The 21,518-nt window shown below is 42.1% G+C and overlaps 1 protein-coding gene across 3 annotated transcripts in view; it reads right to left on the bottom strand.

The window, feature by feature from the left end:
- LOC133423800 (ankyrin repeat and BTB/POZ domain-containing protein 3-A) overlaps positions 1-21,216 on the bottom strand; it is a 265,489-nt gene extending 244,273 nt beyond the window's left edge. For all 3 annotated transcript variants that reach the window (XM_061714081.1, XM_061714082.1, XM_061714083.1), the window contains exon 1: positions 20,271-21,216. In XM_061714081.1, the coding sequence (XP_061570065.1) occupies positions 20,271-21,168 (898 nt within the window). In that variant the 5' untranslated portion in view covers positions 21,169-21,216. The remainder of the gene's footprint in view (positions 1-20,270) is intronic.
- Between the last annotated feature and the right edge of the window lie 302 nt (positions 21,217-21,518).

Raw genomic sequence — 21,518 nt, 5'->3', positions numbered from 1 at the left:
TCTGATCCCTGCCCCTATCGGCTTGGTGCAAGCTGATTTAGGTCTTTTAAACTGTTGAAATGTCTCCAGTTGGTAGAAAGTTGATGAGACGTCTCCATATTAGGAGTCCAACCATGAAAAACCTGCTAATGACATCTTCCAGCGTTGTTCGGTCCTTCATCGTTCTTGATCTTAAAGAATTCCCCTGCCTTTCTTCAAGGGGAGCATAACTATTTGGTTGCTTTCGACTTTAATTTAGTGTTTGAGCTTGATTACAGTTCACTAAAAGAGACATTTTATGCATTTTTTTTCAAAACTTGACACAATATGTTGATGTCTTGATGAGATCTCAGTTAATTTTGGTCGTGATGCTACCGAGGTCGATACAACAGCTCTATCTCCAGTCATGACTTGACCTCTCTGTTCATAGCGGCTGGCTTTAGCGGGTGGAGTCTTTTTCTAAATCTCAGTTTTGGCTGTGACGTAAAGCAAACACAGCTTGATGAGAAACTGGGTGGAGAAAAAGAAGAAGCAGCTGGATAATTCACCTCTGAATGACATAGTTTCACATTTAGTCAGCTCCAGACATAGTGACAAGTAGGGATGGGTGGTATGGACTAAAAAATGTATCACGGTAATTTCTGGCATTTATCCCGATAAAAATGACGATAAAAAAAAACAATTCAACTCCACCTTTGTAACTATAAATCTATCACCACATTCAGTCTTTGGAGCCAAAACACTGCTCTAAAAGATACTTAATGCTACTAAACTACACCAATTAAATTGAATTGATAAAAACCAATTAAATGAGTTACACCTGTACTGCAAAACTGTAATGACTCTGATCCGCCATGTTTGTTACACAAACACGTATCAACGGGAATTTATCTTTCTTTCTTTCTTTCTTTCTTTCTTTCTTTCTTTCTTTCTTTCTTTCTTTCTTTCTTTCTTTCTTTCTTTCTTTCTTTCTTTCTTTCTTTCTTTCTTTCTTTCTTTCTTTCTTTCTTTCTTTCTTTACGTACGTTGTGCATGGATTTAACGCAGAACCATAAATCAGCTTTACACAAAAACGTCATCAACGGGAATTTATCGTTTTTACCACAAGATGACAAATTCTTACCGTGGGGAATTTTTTTGACGGTATATAGTGAACGGTAAAATATCGCCCATTCCTAGTGACAAGGTAGTTTCCTGGCCGAGAATCAATTTGGTCGACACCCAAATATATACTCTTTAGCACAAAAATTAACTCTAAGTCCCCTTTAAAGGTTGAGAAAAGGGTTCCAACATTCTTGCACCAACGCTCACTTCCCACAGGTGCAGAAATACAAACATGAACACAGGTATGGGTTTCGGTTATTGGCAGGAACACGACAGCCGTCAAAGTTCGCTTTGTCTCTACTTGTCTTTTCCATCGCTGGAAGGAGCCGGAGGATGACAGAACAGGTTCAACCAGACAGGTGAAACAGTAGAGCGTAAAAAAATCAAATCGGATCATCAAAATTTGCTCTTCAGCTGTGCAAAAGCTTCAGAAACTATTAGAGGATTTGCATAAAGAAGGAAACCAAACCTGTCAATGAACATAAGTTATGGGTAAGTTGTGGTACTGTAGACACACAAATACACGTTCCTCCTGTTAATTGCTTGGTTTGGCTTTTAACTTTAAAACATCCCTGCCATGCTTTCACCACCTCCCACCTCTCATTCATACACTTAAACTGTACGCTGTGATTATCGGCGTACGCCTAAAAGGTCATCCAGCAACATTATCTCATGACACAACATGTAGAAAAAAAAAGAAATGTAATTCCTCAATGGCACCGAGGTATAATTTTGAAGCTTGTGAGTAACCTTATGTTTTATCAACTGTCATCATTAGTTTTTACTATGAAAAAAGAAAGACCTTATTATTTAAAAAGGCCAAATTTAGAAACATTTCTCCAATTCTGCTAGTTTTATTATTTAAACTGAAAAAAATTACTTTTGTGCTTAAAAATACAACACATCCATCATTATGAAAACTGAAAATTAGAGAGATTGGGCTGAGAAGGCGTCAAATGTTTAATTACATATCTCCAGCGCAAGCAATAGGTGTAAAGTTTGGTAAGAAACTGGAGCGTGCAGCGACTGAGAGCAGAAACTCCCCTTATAGCTTCTCTGGTGATCATTATGAAAAGCCTCTTGTCAGTGGGGGGAAGCGTCCCCGCCAACACAACAGCCAAATTTCTACATCTTCCCACGAGCCGAGTTGTGAGCAACCTCTAGTTTGAACGCTGGTGTAGTAGGATGGCGTGTCACTGTCACAGTTTCACAATGAGCAGTGGCTGAGAAACGGCTTACGTAACCGTGGGCTTGAAAAACAACAAAAGTGGTGTTCCTTTGTTACTGCTGGCTGTGTGAGTTGGCGGTAAAAGTCCCGGTGGAGTGGTAGAGTAGTAGCGGAGGAGGGCAGGATGCGTGCAAGAGTGGGTCGTTATCGCCAAAGGCATTCCCCTGAACTCCATTACCCACAATGCCACTTTCACCGATACCCCAGGCTTTTTTTTTTTGTCATTGTGGCACCAGATGTTTCCCCCCCAGAGGAAGAAGCCAAGGTTCCCATCAGCACCTGGGAACAGCCGCGAGAGTGACTCCACAGTCACGGCTGATTAATTAAATGTCATAATGACATGTCGGATCTGTCGGGATGAAACACACGGACATCCTGTGGCTCAGAGGGTGGACGTCCAACATGTCCAGGAGCCTCTGCAGCGACCACAGCGCAAATTCTTAACTAAACTCTCCTGACGTTTATCTTTCCGAGACAAAGTGTAGCATTAAAGAAGACTTTTAAAGACCCTTTTTTAGCAAGCTGATGCAATTTCTTCAGGTCTAAATGAAATGCACCATTCTTTTCTCAAATTACAATAACAAACATGGAGTACAAAAGCTCCCTTTTCAGTCATGTCTTCAAAGCCATCGTCATAGCAGCTGGTGTACTGGTTGGGGCTTCTTGCTTGGCTTCACTAGAGGGTAGGGCTGTTCGATTAATCGATTTTAAATCGTAATCGCGATTATGTAATCAGAACGATGTTAAAACGGGAAAATCGAAAAATCGATTTTTCACTTTTTTTTTAATTTTTTTTTTTTTTTTTTTTTTTTTTTTACCTTGTCTGCACACATATTAATGATTGATACCATATTAATGATTGATGGAAATACCTCTCAATACCTGCGACAAGTGCCCCATAGTTTTTTCAACTTATTTTACAGAGTTTTGCACTTTATTCATTCATTTTTGGTTTAATAAGAGCAAAGTTTGCACTTAAAGCCCAATGGGGCAAATGTTCAATAAAAAAAAAAACATATTTTAAATCATTTCTTTGCCTTTTGTCAATTCACAAAATAATCGTAATCGAAAATCGGATTTTGAGAGAAAATAATCGAGATTTTATTTTTGGGCAAAATCGAACAGCCCTACTAGAGAGGTGTGGCTCTTTTGAAACCACTCTCGAGTGGAGCCTGAAAACTTAGGTGGACCCAAATATATGCCCCAAAACAAACAAAAAAAGCTTTCATTATATGTCTCCATTTACGTAAATCATCGTCCTGTTGTCAATGTAAAAGGCAGAATAAGTCAGAAACGGGTTTAAAATGAGGAGGCTGTGAATTAGCAGTCTTTCTATTTAATTATGTTAATAGTTTTTGGACACAGGAGGCATATACGGTTATATTGGGCTCTACTCAGCTGTAATGGCATTTCTCAGTATTGTCAGCGCTTTTATAAACTAAATAAATCATTGATTTGAAGGTGCAGAAAAAAAATAATTACTTGCAGTCAAACACAAAACAAAAATTGGCTTGATTTCTAACATCTACATGAGTAGAATCCTGCTTTTAAAAGGACACGAGCAATAACAATTGAATAAATAAGATGTCATAGGAACCATACATTCAATTTTACCAAGTGAAGCAGTATTTCCTGATTTATTTATTCATTTATTTTTATGCCCGAATTCTTCCAGCAATGTCAATTATTCAGATTAAACCGGAAAACAATTATTGACAATAAATCTCCAGAATGGAACCGGACATGAGCTGCAGACAGAAAGCTTTTAAAGTTAAACATCCTGCATGACATTAAATGAGGGCAGCAGGAGATGGAGATGAGGAAAACCTAATTGTGACGCACCTTACTTGTAAAGCACTTAGAATCAGTCCCTTGGAAAAATAACATAATTCTCAAGCAATTTCTCTTCATTGATTTATAATCTCATCAATAACGAGGGTATTCAAGACTGACTTTCATCCCTGAAGGAGATTATATCGTACAATCATCAGTTTCAGCAACATTTCACATCAGTTTAATCAATTTCTTCTCTCAATTTATAAACGACAATGTAAGCTCATTGGGACTTAAAATGTAAACTTCCATCCAAAAGTCTGAGTTTACCTGCGCTACATGGCATAAATCAATCAATCAATCAATCAATCAATCAATCAATCAATAGTTCTGCAGCACTTTTAAAAACATCCAGGGGTTGACCGAAGTTCTTCACAATTAAAGACAAATAAAAACATGGACTACAAAAAGAATCATAAACTGCATAAAAACTGAGAAAAAAAAAGATATTCCACTAAAAAAGCCAATTAAAAAGAAAAAAAAAAGAGTAAAAAGAAATGCCTTATGTGCCAAATGCTAATCTGAGCAGGCGGGTGTTTAGTTTGGATTTGAGTTGAGGCAGGTCAGTGAGGGAGCGTAACTCAGGGGGCAGCGTGTCCCCGAGTTTGGGAACTGAACCAAACCGAACAGATTCTGGTTGAATAAGAATCAGAAATACTTTGTGAATCTGCTGGAATCTATCCCAGCTCATTACAGGCGAGAGGCAGGGGTCCACCCTGGACAGGTCGCCAGGCCATCGCAGGGCCACATCTATAGAGAGACAACATGCACGCTCACACTCACACCTACGGGCAATTTAGAATAATCAATTAACCTAACATCCATGTTGTTGGACTGGAGTACCCGGAGGGAACATGCAAACTCCACACAGAAAGAGTCCTGCTCTGGGAGTGGAACCAAATATACATCATCATACATATATATATCAAAATAAAAGAAAAATAGTAGAGTTGTATGATAGTTTGCATGTGTGTCTATCAGAGGTGGAAAAAGTACTGAAAAATTGTAATTGAGTAAAAGTATCTTTACTTTGCTTAAATTCTACTCAAAGTAAAAGTAAAAGTACTCATCTAAAAATGTACTCGAGTAAAAGTACAAAAGTACTTAATTTAATATGTAATTTGAGTAAAAGTTACTTTTAGTTATTTAATGCAAAAAAAGGACGAGTAACGAATCAAATCCAGCACAAGTTGTTTTAATCAATGATGCTCTGGGGCCTCCCATCATGCCCCGGGGCAATGACGCGAGTATTAATATAATATGTATTAATATAATATATTAATTAATGTATATTATTACATGTATAGTATTACATATATTATTAATGTATTAATATAATATAATTACATAATATATATATAAACATCCATGGAGTGCACGGACACGGCTGTGACGTCAGCCGTGACGTCACGTCCAGAAAGAGACTTTTCTTTGACTTTTCTGGCCGTTAGAAAACATTTTTGACGGATATAAAGTCCACGACTTAAAAATATAGAATACAAAGATTAGTAATTGCCGGTGATTACAGCTGGAGGTGTCCTGTGAACAGTTTTAGAGGCTTCTCTTATTGCAGTCTGGGAAAAAAGCTTTCTGGGCCCCATGGGATTTTTTGTTGCAGTACCGCGGCTGGCCACTGGGATAAATCGGCATGCCTGCACCGTAAATTTTGTACTCAGTAACGTGAGGGGGTTTAAATGTAGCAAAGTAAAATACTTGGGTCAAAATGTACTCGAGTAAAAGTAAAAATTACATATTTCAAAAACTACTTAGAAAATTACAAATTACTCATAAAAAGTACTCAATTACAGTAACGTGAGTAAATGTAATTCGTTACTTTCCACCCCTGGTGTCTATGTTCATATATTGTACACTATGATATATACTAACTGTTATGTCATGTTACCGTATAGACAAGTGGGTGTTGGGTAAACTGCATTTGTGCAGTATTACACAACAAATGTTATATTATAGGTAATCAGTGGTGGAGGGGTGGCGGTCGTTCCGAGGGAGGGGCTGTAAAGTCTGATGGCCACAGGCAGGGATGACTTCCTGTGGCACTATGTGGTGCATCTTGGGGGAATCAGTCTATTGCTGAAAGGGCTCCTATGTTCAACTAGCGCAGTGTTTCTCAATCCTGGTCCTCGTGGGCCCCTGTCCTGCATGTTTTAGATGCTACCCTGCTTCAGCACACCGTGATAAAAGTACCTGTGTCATCAACAGAGCTGTGCAGACCTTGGTGACAAGCTAATGAGGACCTTTAATTAGAAACAGGTGTGTTGGTGCAGGGAAACATCTAAAACATGCAGGACAGGGGCCCATGAGGATCAGGATTGAGAAACACTGAACTAGCGTGTCGCGGACAGTGTTGGGAATACCGGTGTTAAAAATAGCTGCGTCACTAACGGCGTTATTTTTTTCCCAGTAATTTATAATCTAACTAATTACTATTTCAAACGTTACAACGCTGTTACCGTTACTGACAGTGAAACGTGGCGCGTTGCTATACACTGACATGACATCTAATTGCTGTTATCCGACCTGACTCACTCTGAGTGAGTCAGGTCACGTGAGTCTGTCAGGGTTTGACACTTCCCCCCAGTTTTTGAGTTTCAGTTCTGTCCCTCCTGTTTCCAATCTGCCCTGATTGTCTGCACCTGTGTCTCGTTATCCCCTGTGTATATCTGGTCTTGTCTGCACCTGTGTCTCGTTATCCCCTGTGTATATCTGGTCTTGTCATTCTCCTTCTCCCTGTCCGTCCGTACTGTTTCCTCCCTCCGTGTTCCCATGTGTCTCCAGTTTTTGAAGCCTAGTTTTGAGTTTTGATCCTGCTCTGCAGCGTTTTTGTTTCGTTAAATAAATCCTGCTTTTTGCCAACTCCTGCCTCCTGCCTCCTGCTCTCCTGCGTTTGGGTCCTCATCTAACCACCCGTGACAGAGTCAGGTTGAGGTGAGTCTGGTGAGTCACGTTTGAAATCGTAATTAGTTAGATTACCCATTACTGGGAAAGAAAAACGATGTTAGTAACGCCGCTATTTTTAACGCTGTTATTCCGAACACTGGTCCTGAAGTGGGTTGGAGATACCGACCAAGATGTGCTGTATCTCGGCCGACATCCTCCTCTCTGACACCACCGTGAGAACATTTCTAAAGCACCTCTGGTCGTATTCTAAAGCACTTTAAAGTTGATTCTCAAGAATCATACATTTCAAATGCAGGTCACTTTTTAAAGAAGAAATAAAAGTTACGTCGTGTCTTCAACCGGCTGTAATCCTGTCCGTCTGTAAGCTTGAGGAAACGTCTTTGACTCATTTAAGTCCACTTGACTTACAAGCACCAGAAGAGTATTACACAAGCCACTGCAGCCGCAGACATATGGTGATATGGTTCTTGTTAGGCCTGCAGAGCTCCACCACCGTCATCTATGAGGTGTTTTTGTATGAACTCATCCAAAACTGGTAGATTTCAGCTCTTAATCTCTGTTTGATCCTTTAAAACCAACTCATAGCAGCTCATTGACGCATAAATTCCACCCGCAAATAAAGGTAAACAAAGAGGTTACTGGCCTGGGATTTGTTTGAATATCTGTGAAGTCAAAGTTGAAAATGTGTTAAAAGATACAGCTGTGACCTGCGATTTCAGGCCTTTTTTAAAAAAATGCAGACAAGAAACATTTTTTTCTTGCAAAGCTTTTAATCATTCTCGCAAGAACATGAGGGACAGACAAGTAGAAGCCAAGTAATCATGTTAAACTTGCTGTAATCTTTGCTTATCAAGTCTGTTGCAGGCTGAAATATCAGGATTCACATTGAACATGTGACCAATCAAATACGAGGCCTGAAGCAAGGCAAAGGGAATCAGCCGCCAACGTACCATGACTATATTTGAGAATAAAGAAGGGCGATACAGATGCAGTATTTTCATTAATTTTGAAGCAGTCAGCAGAGAGGCTGGTGTCAATAACTGTTGTACTGTTGCAAAGTAGAAACGCTCATTTTTTTTCTCTCGCTGTAATTTATTTCTACTCAAGCATAAACAACTCCATGAGTGTGTAGTTAGTGTGTGAAATAATAACGAAGGGAGGATGATAAGCTCAGGGGGAGGCGGGGATTGACGCCTGCTGCTTTGAAAAACAACTTGGATGCTGCAGAAACAATGTAAATCATCTGCCAAAATGCATAATTCAATAGCGCCGGGGTCCATGAATCACAAGAGCGATGTGATTACATCCTTCATCACATAATTGTTTTCAAACAGCTTATTTGATCAAACATAAAATCCAAAAGGGCAGATGATCTTCTTCTTTTTTTTTCACTGAGATGACTTACTGCTTTGATGAGCCCCCACAGGAAGTTTGTGTGATGTTATATGTATTGACACTGCCAGGAAGAAAGCTTTCTCGTAGCATCGGAAAAAATGCACACAGATCAAAGTAATTCTACTTATGCAACAGCAGAAAGTCCCAGTAATGCAGAAATTGACACAATGAAAAAAATGTAACAGGCTGGGACATTTTTTTAGACCAAAATCCTCATCCCTTGTGCAAGAATGACATCACTGTTACAGTAATACCAGATATTTCCCAATCGGTCAGTTAGCTTGACTCATGGAAAAAGATTTAACACCTGCTCACCTCGGAAGACTTCATATTGGCTGCTGATTTTTTAATTCTCAAAGTCCTCCACAAAATGATTGTGTAAAATCTGTGACACTAAGATGGTTTTATGAAGCAGATTGTCGTGCAAAGCATCAAAAGTCTTCCGAGCAAAAGGTGTGATCAAAGGCATCATCGCAGAACTCAGACATCCACCACACGCCAACCGTGACACGACGACATCATGTCATGACGGAAACCTACCAGAGCGGAAAACAAAGTGCAACTGACGAGATGCAATGTGGTTTTGGTTTAATCTCACTTCCAAACTGTCTGATTTAAACTTCACAGCTCTGCAGACTATGTGATAGACAGCAGCTCAATAACTTCCCTCTTTTGATTGAATCATCCAGTTTATCTGCACTTGATCTTTAGTTGTAGTGCCTTACACTAACCAATAAAAAAGTGTAATGAGCATCACAGTATGTTTAACATGTAAGTATGTATTCCAGTCATTGTATTTTAATTTTTTTTCGTATTATTATCAAATTTTCTAATTTTGGACCAGCATACCAGTCACAGCAGTCTCTTAGTACAGATATAACCCCACAACAAGTGCTAAAAAACTCAAATGACAGCGAGACTTGCACTGTCAAGCAAACGACCGCACATCTAACTAAATTACATAGACATTTGTGGGCTTATATCATTTTACCTGAGATACGTGAAAATTCACTCCCTGTACAGTTGTCATGGATGCAAATGTTGGCAATTTAACTTAGGAGTCAACGGAGAGCCAACTCCTCGTGGTCAGTCGAAAAAAATTGCGATTTTCTTCACTTCCTGGTTTGTTTGAGACCAGCAAGCTGGATGTAGGCCCTTGATTTAACTGTAATTCACATCAATTTAACATCTTCCAAGTGCAGAAGAAGTGAAAATCAGACCATTCTGTCAAATCAAAAGTGAAAGTCAGCGTTTTTCACTAACCAACCCCCGTCTGAGTAAGAAAGAGAAACCATGTTTCTTCTGTAATTTGGCTGAATTTAACAGTAGACAGTTAACCCCAGAAACCCCTCAGATGTATTAACAGAAGTAACTGTGTTGAAAAGTAAACTTCCAAAGCTCCTAATTAAAGTTGATGGTTTTTGTTCTGTTCATCGCTTCAGATGATCCCTGAAGGATAAAAGAGCTAGATTTAACTTTTTGTAGTGTTGACAGAAAACATCAGATAAAGCAGCATCTTCTGACGACTTTTGTCATAAGGTGTCTCAACATCAAAGAACCGTTATGCATCTCCGGATTTCAAAGATTCATTTCACAATAGGACACTTTGCATTGCACTATTGTTTTACAGCAGACCGAGGTGCGACTGCCATCACACACAGATGACTAATTCCAACAGACTGAATGTTGTGCAGATCTCACCCTCATATCAAGGGCCAAAGGCCAACAGATGGGGCTGATTACACACACCAGTAAATCTTTCAACCTTAAAAGTGAGAAAATGTTTCACATACAGGTATGTGTGACCTGATGTTTATGGATTTTTTCCTCATGACTACAAACACAGTAAGACAAAATCCATGTAGTCTGTAAGTGGTCAACACTTGCCTTATTACAGCTGTGATTCAAGCTTTACTCAAAAATATATTGCATAAAAAACCCACAACACAAGTAGACTGTAAATCTATAGAACTTAAGTTTCTTATCATTTGGCAATTTAGCTTTCTTTATAAATACTACAAAATCAGCAAGAAAGATTACGATAAGCTTTTTCCATGAAAAGAAAAAATTGACTGATCTATCTTATCACTGTCCTGCAGATTGGTGTTTCTTATCTAAATGGAGAAGAAAGAGCCTGTGCTTTCTAACTAAATATCCATTAAACAGCAGTTATGACTATGAAACTTTATGCTGACTCACTGCCTGTGCATGAAAAACTGTACAATAGAAAACAAGATAACGCACATATACACACACAATAGGCCTATAGCCTACTGGCCAACAGAAAGATCGAAGCAGCTAACACAGGTGTTAGATGACATCTACCAGAGGAAAAAAGTAGCACTGCTTACTAAAAACAGCTAATAACTATCACATCTAGAACAACTACAGTAACTAACATGGCTAACTAACATGGCTGATAGCTAACAGTTAGGAAGAAAGCAAATTAACGCAACTAACACACTAACACACTAACTAGCTGATTGCTAACAGGGGAGCAAAGTAACAAAGTTATCTAAAACAGCTGGTAGCTAATACAGCTAACAGGGTCGTTAACTAGCACAGCTAGCGAATGCCCCTTTTCCATAGTATAGTTTTCAACTCGACTCGCCTTGATCTCAGTGGTTTTCTATTACAGTTCAGTAGCCTACCACCTCATTGTGGGTTGCATTGCGTAGCTAAGTAGCACAGCTGATAGCTAACAGAGCAAGGAAGAGAGCAAAGTAGCATAGCTAACTAAAACAGCTGCAAGCTAATGCATATATGGGGCAGCTAACACCGCTGTTAGCTAGCATGGCTAGCAAGGCCGCTGTAGAATGATGAGTTGCATCACATTCTGCTTGCATTTTGGGAAGGCATCACAAATCTGGAAGGACTCACTTTGCATCGCTATGTTTATTTGTACAGCGAGACAATGACAGAGCACACATCTTGTTATTTAAACATTTACTTGCTTGCTATCCAGCACGCTTTAACACATGCATGATTAGTTGCTGCATTAGTGCTGCAATTCAAAATCAGCTTCATAAAATGATTGTCATAAACATGTGCAATTAGATGTCATTCTGATTATTATTAAAATTGGGAATTAAATCAGTCACTGTCAGCCGGTCTTACATAACTGCTAAATTGCCACAACTCTTTATGTGGCTCAGACCCAATTACCAATATTAATGGATTTCTTTTAACCTTTGAGTTCCTACAAATAGGTAGAATTAATTTCCAACTGGTTGCTTGTTAGTATGCAGCTCATTCTAGTCAAGGATCTTTGGATCCTCGTTTGACTCATTCCTGTTCTCTCAAATAGTTTTTACAATGGCATTCTATTATTTGTCCTTTCAAGTGGTACATATTTGACTTTCATTGCCCTTTTCTCCTGAAATTAATTCTGAACTCTTGACTGTATGCCACGTTGTGTGTTTAATGAAGTCTTCTCGACAAGTGCCAACAAGTAAATAAATGAATATAAGGAAAAGTCATGGAATAAAATCAATAACAAAAAATCATGGCAAAGACATAGTAGTACCACAAAGTATCGAGTAGACATTTTATCTCGCCTACACAGACAGATTAAATCAACCATGCCAATGTGGACTTTCAAGCAATAGGTATTAAGCGTGAATGAGAGGAATTATCATCTTTGTTCTCCCCAGCTTCCTTGTGTTTCCCGTTGCTAATTCTTAATCTTAATGACCACCAGATAAATGTTAATTAAACAGGGCTGCGTGGTAATTTTATCTCTGAAGGCCCTGCGCCAAAGCCGTCTCAGCACCACGTCTTCCAGCTGACACACCAGTCTGGCTCGTCCTCCTGCACTTGACTCCCTCTCCACATTATACATTCATCCCTCACGCGATTCTCATATTTTCTCCTGCTGGTCTAGTGCATTCCCCTACTTTCTGAAAGTGGAAGTGGAGCCACGCTCCAATGACACGGAAGTAATGAAACCACAACATTCAGGGCTAGTCTCGGTTGAGTTATACATGTGTTTGGGGTCCCTTCCAGTGAAATCATCCAGTAGCATATGAAATTAAAATCAATATTTTTATGGTGGGGGGGGGGCGAGAAACGGATGCAGCTCATAAAACCCCATCTTGGCCTCAAAATAACTTCACAATCACTGATCATTGTTGAAACTAGTGGCAGGGGTGTCAGTAGAGCCTTTGGCTTGATGAAATTACCATGACATCGAAATTCATCTGAACCAGCTTGCTGGGCCGAGTGTGCTCGCAACTCCAGCAGAAAGACAACAATCTGTCAGCTCATCTGCGAGTCCCCGGGAAAATAATAACAGAATGGACAACAAGAGGCGTTTGCCAGACTCGTGCAGTTATGAGCCGGGCTTATTAAAAATCACAGTGGAAAACAAATATGCAAACAGAGAGCCCACCCTCAGCAGAAAGCACAATAAAATATGGTGTGAAAGACAGAGAGAGCAGGAAGCGGGAGGCCAGACGCCACGCTGCTAATTTAATGGGCTGACTATGCCCATCTACGTGGCTCCATTATGTTGTGTCATCTGACCCGCGGAGGTTAAAAAAGCTCCTTGATGAAGGTCATGACAAATGACAAACATAATCAGATACATCAGGTCACTCACAACGCCACATTTAGACACCACCACGGTAGGTTTGGAAGCTGACGATCAAGCTGTTCGCTTCATATGTCTCCCATGAAGCTTTTACAATGGGCCACTTTCTATGTAATATTTCAAAAGCTCATAAATAAAATCACAGTTTAATGCTTTGCTGTAAATTTACCACTGCAAAAAGTGGATCCTCTTTACAACCAAATGGTAGTTGCCAGGCCCTTCTTGTAAAATATTGTATCTCAGATAAACAGCAACAACAAACTAAGGACACCATGTGAATCAAAAGAACCGCCTTTAGCGACAATAAGTTGAAGGAATCGTCTCGTGCATGATGCTATCAGTCTCTCACTTCACTGTGGAGGAGTTTGGGGCCATTTTTCATCACATTGTTTACTCACCGTACTGAGGTTCTCACAACCACATTTCGATCATGCTTTGAGCTTTGGACAAATGGCCTAATTTTTGACTCTGGTATAGTTTTGGTTGTAGAAGACTTATGGAAGTCCATGCCCTGGTCCTGAGGCAGCAAAATAGCCCAGGTATCAGACTTCCATCACTGTGCTTGCTATGTTTGGGTATCACCAGTCATGGCATTTTTCACTATGGCCAAAAAACATTGTTCCAAAAGTCTTTGCAACTTTGCAAACCAAAACTGTGCCACTGTCTTCTTTTTAGACAGACCAGGATTTCTCCAGGCAACCCTTCCAAACACACCAAACATTTTTAGGCTTTTTCTAATTATAGACTCATAAGCTTCAACTTACATGTAGATTGTTTTTTGTTTTTTTCAAAATTTCTGAGCATTGCACGGTCTACTTTGGAGAATGCTTGCTAGGACATCCTCTCCATGGAAGATTGGCATCTTGTATTTAATGTTTTACACTGGTGAATGATCTGTCCGTCTGCAGAACGATGGTCTTGGGGATGGTTCATAACCCTATCCATTTGATTGGCAGCCACATAAATGTAAGAGCACTGCTGATGTCTTTCTTCCTTGTCATTATGTGATTGCCTAATTGCACATACTTAAAACCTGTGTACGTCTGTGTGCATGTATAATGACCTTCAATTGAAATCATCTTTCGTTTTAAGTACCAGAACACCTTAACAATGTGTAACTGCGACAGGCAGGAAAGAAAACATGAACGTTTTGAGCCAAATGTGTAAAAATCTCAGACCTGTCTGTCGTAGGTTATGCTGCAGTAACTTTTACAGCATCAGCAGTTCCAACAGTTGTCAGCAACGGACGGCAGGTGTTGAAGAGCAGCTGGACGGACGTGGAGGAGCAGGTGCACATTGATGAGGGTCAGAGTGACAGGCAGGAGGAGGAGGGCAGACGAGTGGCTAAGGAGAAGCTTCATGATGATAAAGATGCCTGACCATATAACAAGCGGTGAGGTAATAGCCTTAGATCCCATACTTATAAAACGCTTCCGTCATCATTACTATTAAACAATTTCAAAATCCATTTCTATATGTTTACATGTTCATCTTTAAAATTTGGAGTTGAAAAACTTACAGCATTACGAAGGGACTTTTGTGATTTTTAGCTCAGAGGTTCCCTCTTCAGGCACGGAGGTTAAGTCACTTTAAAACACTTTCAAAGCTTTCCTTTCGTTTTCTTGTCGCTCTCCCGTTTACGCTTCCATCTTCACTTTATTGAGTCTCTTATGAGTGATTTATGTGTCTGAGTCAAACTGGCGATGTCGTAACTTCCAACATACCGGTAGCCTGGCGTGCAAATCCTTAGAAATGTAACTGCACCTCAGATTGAAGCATACAACCACGAATGTGACTGGCCTGTTTGGTAGCACTGCATGTCTTTCTTCGTAGTCCCTGCTTCTTGTTCGTCGTTTTCAATCCCGACAGAAAGATAGCTTGCTGTAATGTCAGTAAAAACTACTGTTTCTCAACTATCATTAACTCCAACTCACGTAGAACATGCTTTTACAGTGCCACCTAGAGGTTGATGGCATAGTTACAGAGTGACAACGGTATCGTGTCTGCAGGTTACGCCTCTGCCACGATGTCCACTGTAGCTCTGTGAGCCGGCTCCCTTGTGGCTGATGTGTGACATGACGCCGTGAAGCGATACGCAGCTGACACGCATGACAATCGGGACAGGAGTCCAAAGTTACTTTGGAGAGCTGGTTGACACTTCCTGAAGTAAAACCATACGCCTTCAAATGAATCCAAACTGTTCATTTAAAGTCACAAATTATATCCATGCTCCATGTGTTAGACACTAAAATGAAACACCTACATTTTGCTCAGGTGCAGCTTCACTTTGAGAACTTCTCTTTCATTTCTTGGCTGCAACGACCGTGCACAGACATCTGAGAGCTTCCCAACAAGCGTGTGGGAGCAGTGGTTATAATTTCTATTTTGCAAAACTGATGTAGAAGCTACTGTTTGTTGTGAAAAATACAGAGACTTAAAAGATGCATTTGCTCTCAGGCTTTACTTTTTCAGCAAGTCTCAGCTCAGTCCTTCGGCTCCCCGGTTTGTTTTGGTTCTATATGCCACTTTTCCGGCGGTATTCATAAGAAGGACAAAAACAGTATTTTACATACTGTAATCTGCTGAGCAACAAACAGCAGACAAACACAGCTGACAACAAGCAGCTAAGAATAGCTGAGTTCATAGCTTCTGAAAAAGTCAGATATTTCCCTCAGAGGACCAATTCAGAGAGCATAAATGTGTTTCTTTAACAAGTACCCAGACATACAACTCAGGAGGTTTAATAATATCATTCCATAGCTGGAGGACTCTTCCCGTGTTCATATAGTGGACATTTGGGAGGTTTGGAGTTACACTGATTAAAAACTCCTCAAGCAACTTTAAAAGGTTGTGACAAACAAACATCTATGGTCGTTTGAGCCCACCAGCAGACACATGCACTATTTATGAATTGGTGCAGGCAGCAGTGGCGAGAAGATCACGATGCTGAGGCCAAATGGAGGTTGCCATAGTGAAGTAAAAGCCAATGGCTCATTGCTTGTAGGCAAATGCAGACACTAGTGGAAGACGATGTCTCAGTTACAAAAACAATTTAAAAAAGCTTTCCATTGCAATTTGCTTAGTACGTTCTGTACCGGTGGAAATGCCTGTGTATAGGAAGAGTATCAAACCCAGGAAAGATGCAGCGATGTCACTGATTGTGTTCTAAAGCCTGTAGATTAACATATGGCTGTTGCGATCAGGACTTTTGCAGGAATATGCAATGCTTTAGGACACTGAGTGAGATCCCGTAGCGCACATCTTAATCCACTAAAAGGGAAAGCCACGCATAACCATGCACATCTTCACGTTTCAATCCTTATTCAAACAGGTTTGTTAAAAAAAAAATATCCCCAGTTCAGTTCCTCATAAAGACCCAAAGGACTACAGAAAACAAAATATATAAATAATAAAAAATAAACTGTATATTGGTGGATGTTGAGATATGAGATGTTAAAGATGAAGCCAGTGTGGAAGCAGCTTACGGCCGTATCAAGTTATGGCGGCATAAACAGCTCCGTCCACTTCTTAGACTGCCCTCACACAAGTTTGAGACAGATTTTTTGGCCAGAAAAACTTTTGATCAGATGTGAATCGGTGAGCAATCTGCCCCATGACATGTGCCAGTTACTCAGAGATACATCAGAAAGGGCTGATGAACCCTTCGAAGCAAGAGAAGCTGCAAATATTCAGTGAGGAGACAACAATGAAGACAAAGCAGCACCATTGGTACAAAATGATCACACATAGAGCCCGCACCTCCTCGCCTGTTCCACCTGTAGGCTTATTTTTATCACCCCAAATGTATGAGTGAGGACAGTGAGGAAACCCCTCCTGCAAGCTCACTGTGCAGTACGGAGGAGTGCACAGATGTGAAAACAGGAGACACCACCACACTCCCGGCTGTTTATGGACGTGCATCTGCCCTGCTGCTCGTCTCCATCTCTCTTTCATCAATTCCTCCGCCCACTTCAGTTAACTGCATCGTAGGTGTGACAGTCTCAGCAACAGCCTCGGGACAGATATGAGTAAGAATGCAAAGAAAAGGCAGTACAAAAGGAGAGTTGTCATTATCTGCAGCCGTTTGAGGCGTATCTCAATGCTCAGGATATTCAGGACAGTGGAGAGCTGCGCGTGTCACTCGACACAAAGGCTGCCAAGTAAAAAGGTTTCACTTTCATGCTGCTCATTAGTCAAAGCAAAGAGGTAGTCAGGTGTGGTCAGTGGGAGCGCAGAATAATGTGGATTGGATCATTATATGCCGCACGACATTTGTTCCTCAGGTGGAATTGCAGGCATGACACCACGTTTCTGAAACAAAGAACATCCACCCGGCTCCCTGCACCACCTTCAGCTAATTGGTCTCATTCCTTTCACTAAAACTACAAAAAAAAAAAAAGGGAATTACAGACATCTGGGTACATGCTGGGCTCATCCGTCATGGTTATTATTCAGCTGCAGGTTTGAGAACAGAATTATAATGGATCTTCTGTTCGGGAGGCCAGACGTGTAGCACGGCCAAGTAAAGAATGTGTCCTCCTGAAATGTTTAGTTTAAATGATCGCTTTGGGAAAGAGGAGAGAAGTACTTTGTAAACCATTGTGTCTTTCTCTTTTTTTTTAAATTCCATCCTTGCTGTCACGGAGTGGTGCTGTTTTGTGTGCGAATGCAAATCGCAGCCTCCTCTGCACCATCAGGAAAGGGATGCGTCCACGCGGAAGAGGGAGCGGAGGGGGATGCTCGCTGGCTCTGCATCCCGCCACTTCTCACATTTATTTTCAATACAAAGACAATGGTGTCACTGTAACATGAGGAGACGGAGGAATGAGAGTCAACTCTGGATCAGTCAACTGAGAGTCAACTCTGGATCAGTCAACTGATGGGAAAGTAGGCCTGATAAGTCGAGATGTGGTCTTTTTACTCTCTACCTCTCTTTCCAGAGTGAATCCAAGGTGGTCGTTATGCGTTGTTTCCCCATGTGAGGTCCAACTGGTTTATTTTCTAAAGTCAGGCATATTCTACTGAAACTATATGGAACCGTCTCAACTGGCCCAAGTCTTAGCCCAAACCTGTTTCTACTGTGTTTGGCCCCTTCTGAGATCTATGACCACCAGAGGGGACCCAAGCCAAGCCGTTTCAAGCCCACTGTGCACCCAAATCACACACTTTCAATCCAGATTGGGTCCACACAAGCATGCTGGAGTCATTTCATTCCTTAAGTCTACAAAAATGATCAATCAATAGTGCAAAATCCAAAAATACACTGGTTTCGCCGCTCAGTCATCCAGATCATTCCCAAAGGCCTCAATCAAAGCAACTGGACCTCTCAAAGACGGCTCTCTCTCTCTCTCTCTTTCTCTCCAAGCAGAGGGAATCCACAAAACCTTTCATCTTCAAGAAACATCTTCAACAACCAAGAAAAGGAAAACCTGAAAATGTTTGATATCTGTTGTAGGAAAAATCCAGAATCGTCGATGCTCTGACTGACCGGCTGTTTTACATTTCTACGCTTTGCAAGATGCATACTTAAGATTCATGAGTCAAGATATCGCCATTCCTTCGTAATATTCCCAGAAACACTTGATGTGTTTGCCTGAAGAATGTGAAAATAAAGCAACTAAGCAACTATAGCTTGGTTTCCTGGAAACTAGAACCCCTTGTAAGAGTTGTGAGAAGGAATGGAAGCATCACAAACTGCTAAAAGCTTTGTTGTTTCTACTTCAATGTGTTGTGGATATAAAATGGGGGGAGAAGTCTGCGTACGTACAGAGTGAATGGAAAAACAAAGAAAACATGAACTATCTTGGGTTCATGGTGTCTTCAATCACAGTTTCCTTATATTTATTTCATTTTCATGCTACACGGCTGCAACTTTGCCTGATTTAAGGTTGTTTATCATGCAGGCGCCATGTAACCAAGGCTTAGAGTTTATATCAAGTATCTTGGAAAATCCTGCGTCCATGAGCCTGGGCTTCAGATCCCATCATGATCACTACGAGAGCAATTTCCAATCCATTTTTCCTCAGATTGCCCTGAGAACAAGCCTTTCCTCGCTGCTGTTGCGAGGGAATCATCGGCAAGACAGATCTGCAGGAGAAGCTTCCTGGAGAAAACCATCAAGCAGCAGAAAGAGTTACAACGTGATTGCTTTTTCTTTCGCTTTTTGTTCAATATCGCGTTTCCTTTTTTGGCCCTCTGTGACAGAACAGCATTTTAAGTCCCCTTCTGCTTTATGCTTTCAGCCAACTCATTCAGGGCTTTGGATGAGAGGGCCAGCCCACACTGACAGCTTACACCTTCTGGAGTGACACCGCAGCATTATCCAGGAGGCCGGAACACAATACAAACACAAAAATCCTGCTTTTTTTAACACAAAAATAAAAAAAATCATCGCCTCACACACCAACTCAAGCTGTCAAAAACACTCATTTACATTCGCGCCTGTAACAACAGTGTGAGAACACAATAGCTCACGGCAGCAGAAGACGGAGTGTGTTTGATCTTTCTCAGCCATAACTACCTTATATGACTGTTGTGGCTCCAGGGCTCTGGAGATACCTTGAGGTTTAAGATGAAGGTAATAGATACTCAAGAAACTGTAGATTGAGATAATTATCTAGTTCACAGTCATCACTTTTCCAGTCTGTAAGGCTGCACTGCAGGTATGGGGCATGTTCACTCAAATACGGCTCCACAATGGAAGTACATTGAAGGACACATATTATAACCTTTGATGTCATTTTCAAAAGTTGAAAAATGTTCCTGAGGAGTTATAAGCATATTTGTTCATAATATTACAAATACATTCCACAAAACCTCCCTTTTTAATATAAAAATGATTGATGCATTTACTCCATTCCACCCCCGTGACTGAGCTTGTGCCTCTTTAAAGATGACATTACAGCTTTGTCCAAGCAGAGGTTTAAGGAATGCAGAAGGGGAATGAAGATGTGAAGATGAATGAAGAAAACGGGATGGAGAAGTGACAACATCCTTCAAAGAGCTAAATAAATGTTCTCAGGAACAAAAAAGTGTTAGTTTTTATGACACTGATTTGCCATGTTTAAAGCATCCACTGGAGATGAGAGCTCATTCATTTATTTTAACTACCCATCATTTTCACTCACTGAAACTGGGAGCTGACAAAAATCTCTCATCATCACCAAGGAGACGAAAAGTGTCCCATCCTTTACATGTATTTTCTTGAGCTTGTCGTCTTACCGCTTGAATTCTTGCCACAGATGAGGTGCTGGTGCGGCTGCAGGAGCCCCCAGATCTCCGAGTCGTTGTTGATCGCCTGCTCCACGGTCTCCAGCGTGAACTTGGGCACGCCGTCGTCCCGCTCCAGCAGCGCGCTGCGCAGCACGCGGCCGAACACCTCCCGCGCCAGGCTCTCCATGCAGGCGGTCAGGTAGATGGCGGCGTGCTCGTGCACCCGGACGGCCACCCGGCTGTCCGCCATCCACCTGAAGAACTTGCCCACGGAGAACACGAGCCCGCAGCGCGCCGACTTGCCGCGGCTGCTGAACTTGTCGCCGGTGCTCATGTTGTAGAGGGAGAGCGCGCCGAGCGCCGCCGCGATGCAGTTGACGGACACGGTCCAGGACAGCACCAGGCGCACGGCGCTCTGCACCTCGTGCTTGGAGCAGCGGCCGTAGCGCAGGCTGAGCCGCTGCGCCTCCCGGGCCACCCGCACCAGCGCGCGGCTGAGCAGCGCGGACAGCCTCGCCAGCACCTCCGGAGGAGGCGGAGGAGGAGGGTTGCTGCCAGTGCCCCCCACATTCAGCTCCCCGTCCTTCCTCAGGGCGCCCTCCACCTCGCCGAGGCTCCACGGCGCGTCCTCCAGCTCGGGCAGCTTGGCGCACTGGCCCGCGCACTGATCCAGGCTCTCCGCGTCCTCCGCCAGGACGGTGTTGACCGTATCCAAACTGTTGTGTCTGCTGTGCATGGACTCCGTCAGATGCCAGCAGTTGCCCCCATGCGCGAAGGAGGACTGGTGCGCGTCGGAGCAGCACAGCGACACGCTAGACGAGCGGACCGAGTCCGCGGCTCCACCATAACCGGAGTCGAGCGTTAGATCCTCCAGCGTCCTCGCGGCGGTGTTACCCTTGCCTGCCATAACTGCACCGCATACTGTTGGGTATGCTTTTGGTCCCCCTCAGTTTAAATGGCACAAACTCCGTCCCCGACGCCTCGCGCTACAGGTGAGCGTGTGGAAGTGTGTGGGTGTCCTCGCTGTTTCTCCTGCCTGCAACTTCAGCAGCGCATCCAAAGAGCGCACGGATCCTCCGGATCACTGCAGCCAGCCAGCGCGGCGCAGCGGCGCAACGCGGCGCGGGCAGGGCTCCGGCGGGGGGGAGGGGCCCCGGGAGCCGCGGGGGCCCCGGACAGCCAATCACAGCACCCCGTGGGCCGTGACTGACAGGAACTACCTGGCGTGGGGGGAAACATGACTGCACGTTAGGAGGT

The sequence above is a fragment of the Cololabis saira genome, chromosome 23 (assembly GCF_033807715.1).
Source record: "Cololabis saira isolate AMF1-May2022 chromosome 23, fColSai1.1, whole genome shotgun sequence".
NCBI classification, from domain to species: Eukaryota; Metazoa; Chordata; class Actinopteri; order Beloniformes; family Belonidae; genus Cololabis; species Cololabis saira.
The sequence above is the reverse complement of the archived record's forward strand: the minus strand, read 5'-3'. Positions and strand labels throughout refer to the sequence as shown.